The 11,571-nt window shown below is 45.6% G+C and overlaps 1 protein-coding gene across 1 annotated transcript; it reads left to right on the top strand.

Annotated features, from left to right (window-relative positions):
• Positions 1-10,799: 10,799 nt before the first annotated feature.
• LOC123184502 (uncharacterized) lies at positions 10,800-11,571 on the top strand. The gene has a single exon (XM_044596601.1). The coding sequence runs from the start codon at positions 10,929-10,931 to the stop codon at positions 11,277-11,279; it is 351 nt and encodes a 116-aa protein (XP_044452536.1). The 5' UTR covers positions 10,800-10,928; the 3' UTR covers positions 11,280-11,571.

Below are 11,571 nucleotides of genomic sequence, written 5' to 3'. Positions count from 1 at the left end.
TTGCGAATATACCTACCTCTTTTCCTTAACAAGACTAGAATAACTTCACAAACAAATCAACAACTTTTTACAAATGTATCGTAGGAGTAGGACTTAAGAGTGGATTATTGTCAATCCAGGACCTTGGCTATTACAAAGAGTTAAATGCTCCAAAAGTGAATGATAGTACAAATATTTATACCCTATTTTTTTGTAGACTAAGTTGGACGTTCATTTACCAGATCGTAGCAAACAATGTGCCATATGGGTTGCTAATTAAATTTCCTTCATCATGACAATTACTAAATCACAGCTGCAATGGGCGCGTGCTATACCGGTTCATCGCTGTCGCGTGTTTCCTCATTACCAATTTATCGTGCATGCATAAGTACGCCCTCTGACTGCTAGGCAGAAACAAAGGTCACGTACAAGAGGTACACAACGATGACTATCACTGGTTCTGGTCGTCTGGATGTTCCTTGGCTTTAATACCAAACGTGGTACAACGCATGCATGTAAGGTAACTACAGCTATGACACATGGGAAATGGAGAGGGAACGAGGGATTGCTGATACTAATGTGGAAGGGAGTCTTTTCGCCCGCCGTGGTACTATAATACCCAAGCCCTAGGGTAGCGATGGAGAATTGGGGATCCGGAGAAAGGGGAGCAACTTGGAGAAGAAGCAGGAAGGTAGGAGAAGCAATTGTTTCTATTCTTAATCGATACCCAGTACAGAGGAGAGACGCAGCTTATATGATCGCTCGCTTACATGGGCCTGGGCCGTAGCGGTCAGCCCAACATACTCACACTCTGCCCACACGCACACTATAGCCTACCTGAAGCATGCCGTGTACTGTAGCCAATCGGGTCTGCTGCAGTTAATCGCCTGGCAGCTCACTCGCGCTGACAGTACCCCCGCCTGAAGAAACAGCTTGTCCCCAAGCTGGAGCCAGTGGAAACCGCTGCCTCACTGTGTCATAGTCCTCCCAAGTGGCCGAAGAAGCGGGAAGACCAGTCCAACGAATGAGTACCTGAGCTAGAGAAGCATTACCTTTCTTAACCAAACGCCTGTCCAGAATTTCTTCAGGCACCAAATCGGCTTGATCAAGTAGTGGTGGTTCAGGAAGAGTACTGTACACTGGAGTATGATCTGGCACATGAGGTTTCAGTTGAGATGTGTGGAACACTGGATGCACTAGGCTGCCTGAAGGGAGGAGCAGTTTATAAGCAGCGGGTCCAATCTTTTCCAGTATTTCAAAAGGCCCGAAGAACTTCATTGCTAGTTTTGGATAAGGTCGATTGACCACGGATGCTTGAGCGTATGGTTGCAGCTTCAGAAATACTTTTTCTCCTACTGTAAATTCCCTGGGAGACCTCTTCTTATCCGCATCAGACTTCATTTTTGTTTGGGCTCTGTTCAAGTGTTGATGGAGGAACTCAGAATAGTGATGTCTCTCTTGCAGCCAACCGTGTAGATCAGGATGTGTGGCTTGCAAGGGTTGAGGTAACTGCCCCAAATTTGGTTCATGGCCATAAACAGCTTTGAAAGGATTGCAGCCCAGAGACGAGTAGTAAGATGAATTGTACCAGAATTCGGCAAGGGGGAGCCACTGAGACCATTGCTTTGGGTGTTCAGAAACAGCACATCTCAAATACATCTCTAAACACTGGTTAACCCTCTCGGTTTGCCCATCAGTTTGGGGGTGGTAGGCAGTGGACATTTGTAGTTTGGTGCCCCACAACCTGAACAGCTCTTTCCAGAAGTGACTTGTAAATATTTTGTCTCTGTCAGAAGTAATTGTATAGGGCATGCCATGCAACTTAACAATGTGGAGCAGAAATGTTTGTGCTATCTGAGCAGCAGTGAAGGGGTGTTTGAGAGCAATGAAATGGCTATATTTTGTATACCTGTCCACAACTACCAGGATCACTGAATATCCAGATGATTTGGGTAATCCTTCGATGAAGTCCATGGATATATCTTCCCAGGGTCCTTTGGGAATAGGCAATGGACAAAGCAAACCAGGATACTTGCAACATTCATGTTTGGCTTGTTGGCAAACCTGGCACTGTTGCACAAAATTTGCCACTGCTTCCTTTAAGCCATACCAGTGGAATAATTTCTTCACTCTCTCATAAGTGGCCTGACTGCCAGAGTGGCCTCCCACAGGAGAAGAGTGGAGTGCTTCAATGATTTTTGTTTGCAAACCTGCATTGGCCCCAACCCAAATTCTGCCCTGGTGTTTGAGCAGACCCTTTTCCAAAGAAAACTCAGGTTCTTCATCAGGGTTGACCACCAGTTTCTGTAGGAGGTGTTGAGCCTTGCAATCAATCTCATAAGAGTTAAGTATTTCCTGGATCCAGACAGGCTGTCCTGAGGAGATTGCAGGTAAGGCAAACACATGGCCCACTCTAGATAGAGCATCAGCGGCCTTGTTGTCCTCGCCTTTTTTGTACTGGAACTGGAATTGGAGCCCGATTAGTTTTGTCATAGCCTTTTTCTGTAGCTCTGAAGTAAGGGCTTGGTTTTCCAAGTGACATAAGCTCTTGTGGTCGGTTTTGATCACGAACGGCCCCCTGCAAACGTAGCATCTCCACCTCTCAATGGCCATGATAATAGCTAGAAATTCTTTCTCATAAATGCTCAATTTCTGATTGGTTGGCCCTAGAGACTTGCTGTAGTAAGCCACAGGGTGTCCTTCCTGTGTAAGAACTGCTCCAATACCGGAGTCACAAGCATCTGTTTCTATACAAAAAGGTTTGTTGAAATCAGGTAATACCAAGACTGGAGTAGAAGTCATAGCCTGCTTGAGAAGGTCAAAGGCAGTTTGTGCTTCAGCCGTCCATTGAAAGGCCTTCTTCTTCAGTAAGTTGGTAAGTGGTTTGGCAATAATCCCATAATGTTGCACAAACTTCCTATAGTAACCAGTGAGTCCAAGAAATCCTCTGAGCTCAGTGACTGTAGTAGGAACTGGTCATTTGACCATAGCAGTTGTCTTGCTTGGATCAGTGGCCACACCTTTGTCAGAAATAATATGGCCTAAATACTCTAACCGCTGCTGGGCAAAAGAACATTTATTGAGTTTGACATAGAGTTGATGTTCTCTCAAAATTTGAAAAACCTGTTGTAAATGTTTCTTATGATCTTCCAAATTTCTACTGAAGACCAATATGTCATCCATGAAAACCAACACAAATTTCCTTGTTAATCCACCAAATATGAAATTCATAATGCACTGAAAAGTTGCCGGTGCTTCTGATAGACCAAATGGCATGACCCTAAATTGAAACTGTCCAAAATGGGTCTTGAAAGCAGTCTTATGCTCATCAGCCTCTACCATTCTGATTTGATGATATCCTGCCTTGAGGTCTAGTTTGGTGAACCATTTGGTACCCGCAAGCTCATCCAACAGCTCATCCACAACTGGCATAGGAAACTTGTTCTTAACCGTCACTGCATTTAACCTTCTATAATCCACACAGAATCGCCAACTTCCATCCTTCTTTTTCACTAACAGAACTAGGGAAGCAAATGGGGACATGCTGGGAGAGATAATTCCTGCTGCTAGCATTTCAGAGACTTGTCTTTCCATCTCATCCTTCTGAAGGGGAGAGTACCTGTAAGGCCTAACATTCACCGGCGTAGTGTTGGGCAGCAGAGAAATAGCATGGTCAAATTCTCTATGGGGTGGTAATCCTTTGGGCTCCTGGAATATATCAGCAAAAGAGTTTATGGTGTCCTGAATACAGTCTGGAGTTGGAGATACGGATGGCATTGTTTGGGCAGATAGCACTGCAGTGGCCCAAATATCATTCCCTTTGTGACACTTCACCACTTGATCCAGTGTCAACTCTTGCAGTTGAGTTACTGGTTGTATCTTCATACCTTGCAGTGTGACTGTAGTAGCTTTGTCTTGGAACTGGATCCATTGTTCCTCCCAGTGGCATGTCATTGGACTCCATTGCGAGAGCCAATCCATCCCAAGTATAGCATCATAGCCCCCCAATGACAGAACTCTCATATCTGTGGAGAAGGTATGCCCCTGTGTCCACCAACTCAGTCCCTGCACCATGTGGGTGCACTGCAATTTCTCCCTTGCAACTTTCACAGTCATAGGCTGAGGTAAGGGTACTGTTGGACATTTCAATTTGTCTGCCAACTGTTGATCCAGAAAAGTATGAGAGCTGCCTGAGTCAACTAACAGTAGCATCACCTGATTTCCTACCAGAGCTCTAATCTGAATGGTTTTAGTGTTTGTGGTTCCTGCTAGGGCATTGACTGAAAGATATGCAGCAGCTTCCTCAATCGCCTCCTCTGTAGCTATTGCGTCCAAGACTGCGTCAGTCAACTGAGCGGCCTCTTCAGCCATGTTCAGGGCCTTGATCTGGGCCACCTGTTTGCTAGCACACACATGACCTGGTGCGAACTTGTCGCCACAACTGTAACAGAGTCCATTCTGTCGCCGGTAGTCCTTCAGCTGGCGTTCCTTCCACATATCTCCGGCAGCTAGCTGAGGTCGTTGAGTCTGCTCTAGGCGTGGTTGTTGTTTAGTGTACACTGCAGACCGAGCCAGCTTGTTGTTCCCTTGTTTGGCCCGATCGAGCAAAGCCTCCTGCACCAGAGCATATTCACAAGCACTAGTCACGGTACTGGGCAATTGCATTTCGACCGCAGCTCTCAGTTCCTCCTTCAGTCCCAGCACAAACTGTGTAACCAACATTGTTTCACTGAGATTGCCCTCATACATGCGAACTTGGTACACAATCTGATGGAATGCAGTACGGTATTCCTGAACCGTGCCGTGCTGACGCAACATCAGCAAGTCTCTCATGCAAGTTCTGTGTACATTGACCTCAAACTCCTGCGTAATTGTTGTACAAAAAATTTCCCAAGTACTGCAGTATTCTGTCAGTTTATATGACTGAAACAAGTGAGCGGCATTGCCTTGCAAGTGCAGCGATGCGGACATTAGCTTGAAGGATTTAGGAATCTGATATAGCAGGAAATAAGCTTCACAATTGTCCAACCATATGCGTACATTCTCGCTGTCAAACTTAGGGAACTCCATCTTAGGCATCCAGGGTCACTTGCTACTCTGCTCATCCAGACCCGGCGATGCGGAAGGTACCTGCGGAGGTGCTGATGGGCGAGGTCGCAAAGGCGGAGGTGGTGGTTGTGGTGGCGGCTGTGCCCGTGATGTAGCCGGCGCCCCAAAATTTTCTCCCGCCTGCTGCGACGCTCCCAGACAGCCCTCTGCCGCGATCCGGTCCAACTGTGCATTTCTGACGCTGGTGGATTCCTTCAGCACTCGCGCCACCTGAACTTGCTCTTGGTGGATCTCTCCGATTGAACTCACAGACAGATTTACCTTGGCCTGTACCTGATCCAGCCGCGAGACTTGCTCTTCAAACTTCGCATCTAGCCCGTCGAGGCGCGCCTGGATCGCCTCGATCCCTTCCACCTTAGACTGAAGCAGCCGCAGCGCCTCGAACTCCTTCATCACCCGTTCCTCGAACGACCCCATGGATTCAGCCAGGTACCTTGTCCGTGCGCTCGGCTTGAACGGAGCCGTCGCCGCTTCCTCTGAGTTCGACCGAACGCTGGTCTCGGATTTACAGTCGACTGCACGAAGCAGTCAACCTACCAATCAGTCGATGTTACCGGCGAACCTCGAGTGTGTGAAGCGCGGATCGGACCGACGAAGCTCTGAATACCAATTGTAATACCCAAGCCCTAGGGTAGCGATGGAGAATTGGGGATCCGGAGAAAGGGGAGCAACTTGGAGAAGAAGCAGGAAGGTAGGAGAAGCAATTGTTTCTATTCTTAATCGATACCCAGTATAGAGGAGAGACGCAGCTTATATGATCGCTCGCTTACATGGGCCTGGGCCGTAGCGGTCAGCCCAACATACTCACACTCTGCCCACACGCACACTATAGCCTACCTGAAGCATGCCGTGTACTGTAGCCAATCGGGTCTGCTGCAGTTAATCGCCTGGCAGCTCACTCGCGCTGACAGGTACGTGACGATTCAGAGTCACAAGAGTGCAACTAATGATGCTCTGGCTCACATTTTCGACAGTCGGGTGGCGAGGGCCGAGGGGGGACACCGGTACATATATTTCATACTTCCTCCATCTTAAAATAACCGTCTTTTATTTAGTACAACTTTGTAAAGTTGTATTCCCTCCGTCTGAAATTACTTGTCACGGATCCATTTTTGCGACAAATAATTCCGGACGGAATGAGTGCTAAATAAAAGACACATATATGGGATGGAGGGAGTACAATTGAGAGTTTTTGGTGCCTGGAAAAGTGTACGGATCTCTACAGATAGCATGCAGATGATTATTATTCTTGTGTCCAAAGAATAACCAAGAAAACTCCAATGTTTCGTATTTTTTTTGACTTTTTTACTGTGTTGCATGTTAGCTAATAGCCAAATATGCTTACATGCAGATGTCTCAGGTTAAACTCTATCGCAATTGTATCATCCTGGAAACAATGCAGTATTGAGTGCCCAAAATTTCATGAACAATGGTAGCAATGTAGTCCTACATATGTTTTCCTTTATTAGGAAATTCGTATGTTCCATTACTTTTTCTTGAAAACGATTCAAAAGACTTGCCATTTGGAACAAAGTGAAAGCTAGCCGCCTAATTAAGTAGAGAAAAACCGGACGAAACTGTTACAAACCCATCCACATTGCCACAATAGATTACAACAGCAAAACAGGGCACCATCGGCCAACCTGAGTGTCGAGAAGGACACCATAAAGTTGTTGGGAAGAAAAGAACCCGCCAAACAAGCAACTTCAACTTCAATGAAGTGCTCCCGGCAAACAACTACACGAAGCCCATGACTGCCCATGCCAACAGTCAGCCACACACGCCAACGAGAGACATCTTCGACTTTGATGCCGATGTTTGCAAGAGAAATGAGCAGGTCTGCGCCAACCGAGCCTTCCGCAATCGATCAACGATAGCATATGCCATCATAACTGCCTGGACTCACTCCTCTGCAGCTCCGACTCGCTCCACCGTTCCTGTACATGCATGGAAATAATAGGATTGCAATATATGGTCTCTGATGCTCTGATGTACAGGATTGCAATATATGGTCTCTCAGAATTTGTTACAGGTTCCACCTAACCTAAATTTAGTTTGGTGGTGTGTTGCTGTCAGATCCCAACTATACATATTCAGCCCGAACATGCACAAACTTCTGCAAGCAACGCCATGCGTACGAACAGGTCAACATGCGTTGGCATATTGGAAGCATCCAACTTAGACACCGGTGATTTTCAAACTCAAAGTGAACTGGTTTATATGCTTGTTTAGGACGACAGCCAACGGCAAACGATAGGTAATGTGCTTAATTAAGTTGTTAGATTAGACTGAGATCGCATTAAGAAGCTAAGTAACGCCAACAAGCTTCGAACAAATGAAAACAAAATGATTATGATGACACGGCTACTCTACCTACACAACATACTGTAGTTGTTGGCCAACTCTAATCCTCGAAAGAGACCCGGCTTAACGAAGCATATGCATGAACCCATTCATGCCAATTTGCCAACAACATGATGACTAGCTAGTTACACAACACACTTATATAGTCCGGTACGTGCTTTAATTACATTTCTGTATATTAGAATGTGTATTTTGTCTTCCCTTTTTCATTTTTGCATGGTTGATCTTCTGACTTGGAGCAAGAGTCAAGGCATCTGGCTAGGGCTTATACACACCCACGAATGCAGCTCACCAAACACACCTCATGGCATAGGAAAATGAGCAGATCTATTTGTGAAATTTTGTGCGAAACCATGCATGTTTGCTTTGGCATTATTGTTGTGGGTGTCACCAATATACTCAGTTCCAAATTAAGGAAGGAGAGAAGAACCTTGTGGTTGTTGCAGCGACAGCGACGGTGTTTTTGCGAGAGGAACCAAATAATGTTTGGCAAGTGCTGTTTGCATTGACCTCTTACCTTTCCACATATGCTTCGAGACTGTTGCCGGCCGTCAGCATTTGATTTAGTCTACGATCGATCAGAACTACTGTATACTATTATGCAACAGCAAGTCCAATCCAAAGGATTACTCTACTGACTCGATCCATGGATGATTTGCTGGTTGCATCATAATAATATTTTGTAGCCCCTGGTTTGGCATTCGTAGCATTGAGAGGCAAAGAGTGAACAAACGACAATGAAAAGAAAAATAGTTGCATGCAGAGCCTAAACACATAAACCATAGACTTTTCTCCTAATTTGTGCTTTATGAGGATTCTCCTGGTGCACATGCTTGCAATTAAAGGTTGGGATTGCCGCATCATGAAGGTTCCAACTTTGTTCTAACATCCTTGAAACTGAAACCCATCTCTACAAGGATTGCCCTTTCATCATTCACATTCTAGCGATAGGCTTTTGCTTCGTCACCTGACACAACCTCCGGGAGCTCGTTATCCCTGTTGTCCCCTGTTGTCTCTAACTAATGCGGGCATGCGGCGACATTCTCAAGACAACGACAAAGATCATAAGGCGTTGAGAAGGTGATCCTCTAATATCATGTATATATTCACATATGAAGACTAAGGGCCTATTCGGTAGTCCTCCCCAGCCTCAAACTCCTCGACTCCTCACCCCGTAACCAGCTGCTAGCTTCTCGTAGAAATCCTGGAGTTTGAAAACCGTTCGGGACATTAGCTTCTCAATCATTAGCGCTCACATGGGCTGCCAGCCCATTAGGCTTGGATGTAGCCAGGCTTGGTACGAAGAGAGATGGTCTTGCAGCCCAATTAGCTCGTTTTCTCCTCTTCAGCCCAACAAGAAGAGAAGAGGGGATGGCCTACGAGTCAGGAGGGAGAGAGAGATTACGATTAGTTGCTCGCGAACCGGTACGCAATGTCACTTGGCGGTGGCACAATCGTGTAATTCTTTTTAAATCCCGCTTCCCAGTTTCTGCGGAGCCACGTTTTGCCAACTCCATGACTCCTTCGATTTTGCATGCGGTTTCTAACCAGCTTCTCGTTCCAAAAGCCAGGAGTTGACCCGTTCGGCTGGACTCCGGGCTAGAGATGAGGATTTGAGAAGCCAGAGGGCTCCCGAACACACCCTAAATATTCTTTTCTTTTTAAGCATCATAAAATATCTCCTTTTAGACCAGAAATATCGTGTTTTATGCATGCAATTTCTTTTTTGCGGAATTAAATGTGTGTTTGACATGATTTGCAAAGCTCAAACATTTGTTAAGGCGTGTTGGGTAGTAGTCGATGATATTTTCACTACCAGAATTTCTACGATGGTATTCAACAAGAAAAATATTTTGGGCTTGTTGTATTTGTCGCTAATGCAATGGTCAATCTGCGAAGTTGGCCCAAACATTTATATTCTATTTTGCTCGACCTTCGTATAACCCATCTTAATAGTAACACCCATTTTGTCGCTAGATCCGAGCTAACCAGGCAACTCCTCCCATTCCAGCAGAAGGAAATTGAACAGAGACTTACCGTTCCGGCCACCGGAGCAAATCACACCACATGAAGGAGCAGAGAGGCAGATCCAGAAAGGAGGTGAGCAGGAATCATATTGATGGTACTTCAAAATGATGCGGTTAATCATGTCATATCATTTTATTTGTGTTGTATTTATTATATGATAATGTCCAATCTTTATAAGATTTTTCATTTATATGGTTTATGTCTTAGCATGTCATCGTGTATTTAATAATTAATTGTAAATTTCCTATTATTCTTGTTTTTTTTTCTTCTAAAATCTATTAAGCAATATGTAATATTATTAACTTTTCCCAAAGAATTGTAGGTTTGTAATTTAATATGAATTATTTATGATGTTCTTGAATTTATTATTTTAATGGGTAATCTTTAATGTGTTTTGACTATAATGGTTTTTGAATTTTGTGTGCGTGAAAGGGATTTTGCAAAAATCCCACACTGATAATAATAATAATAACGATTTGGCCCATTGAGAGTGGGGGTCCCGTGTACACCTAGGAAAAACCCTCTATTGTTTTGTGCCCTAATGTTTTGTATCATAGAATTGAAACATATCTTTATATGTCATTTTTAACTATTATTAATAGTAACCTTTTATATTGGATCTTATTAACCTTGCTAGTTCGATTGTTATGTAGCAACTCCATAACACATTTTAAGGTCAACACGCCATTTAATACTCCTTTAAGAAAATCCAGTGAGAAAAGTGGTATGCAAAATTACCAAGGACATACTTAAATTGAACTTAGCATACAAGTGTGCCCTCACTACAACTTTCTTTTTAGTAGGCTCGGGATATATTGTAGATATTCATGTGTAAAGATACACTATCTCTTTTTAAGCACCGTAAATATCTCATCGAAGACCGGAACTATCGTGTCAAATGCTGCTTTTGACATGATTTGCTGGGTTGAAATTCGTCAAGGCGCGCTTGCCACCATGAACCGGCCATTAGTATCCGACAATGGTGGAGCCTAACCCTTTGTCGACATGGAATGAAGCATTAACTTTGAATTTTACAAACCCTAAATGCCGGTTTGGTCCACTTTTTGCTCTGTGGGCACCAGAGGAGGCTGATATTTTCGCCAGCAGTATTTTGCAAGAGTATTCAACAGGAAAAATATATATTGGGGATTTTGTTTTGGACAAAATGTATTGGGGTTTTAGGCGCCGCTCATTTGCCGAACGTTTCCATTTAGCACATGGGCTATAAGAAGGTCAATCTGCGGACGGCCCACTTAGCCGAACATTTCCACTTTATTTTGGTCGGCCTTCTTATAGCCCATCTGATAGTATCAGCCATTTCTCGATAGATCTCCGAGCTGACCAGCCCAACTCCCCCCACTCCGGCAGAAGGCAACAGAGGGTTAGGGTTCCGGCCGCCGGAGCAAATCACACGGAGGAGCAGAGCCAGCAGTCGAGAGAGAAGCGAGATGAGCGGGAGCGCGTTCAACGCCTTCAAGTCGCGCGTGCCGGTGGCGTGGAGCCCGAAGCTGTACATCACGCTTGTGCGCGGGCTGCCCGGGACGCGCAAGCTCCACCGCCGCACCCTGGAGGCCATGCGCCTCCGCCGCTGCCACCGCACCGTCGAGCACCGCACCACGCCCTCCCTCCTTGGCATGCTCACCCAGGTCAAGCGCCTCGTCGTCGTCGAGACCGAGGAGATGTACAACGCGCGGAAGCAGGCCGACGAGCAGCGCCGCGCGCTCAGGCCCCCGCTCGTCGTCTCGCACGCCCCGCCGCCCAAGCCGGCCGCCGCCGCGCCGGAGGGCGCCGGGCAGTAGTCGCCTCCGGTTAGTTCCCACCCCCCGGTGATGCTTCGGTTTGTTTTGCTTTCGCCTGCCCGCCTGCCCGCGCGTCAGGTGTTCGACGCAATGCCTTGGCAGGGTTGGCGTCCTCCTTTATAATAGAAATGCTTTAGCGATCTTTGGCAACTTGAATTGATGGGAATAAGTGAAGAATTTCCTGTGATCGTTCAATTTTACTACTGATTGTTATATTGAAATGTAAGGCCCAAGTCATATCAGTTGATGTTGCGTGATGCTTTGAATGCTGAATATAGATATGCCTGCAATA

The sequence above is a fragment of the Triticum aestivum genome, chromosome 2A, assembly GCF_018294505.1.
Source record: "Triticum aestivum cultivar Chinese Spring chromosome 2A, IWGSC CS RefSeq v2.1, whole genome shotgun sequence".
NCBI classification, from domain to species: Eukaryota; Viridiplantae; Streptophyta; class Magnoliopsida; order Poales; family Poaceae; genus Triticum; species Triticum aestivum.
This window is presented reverse-complemented; position numbering and strand designations above follow the sequence as displayed.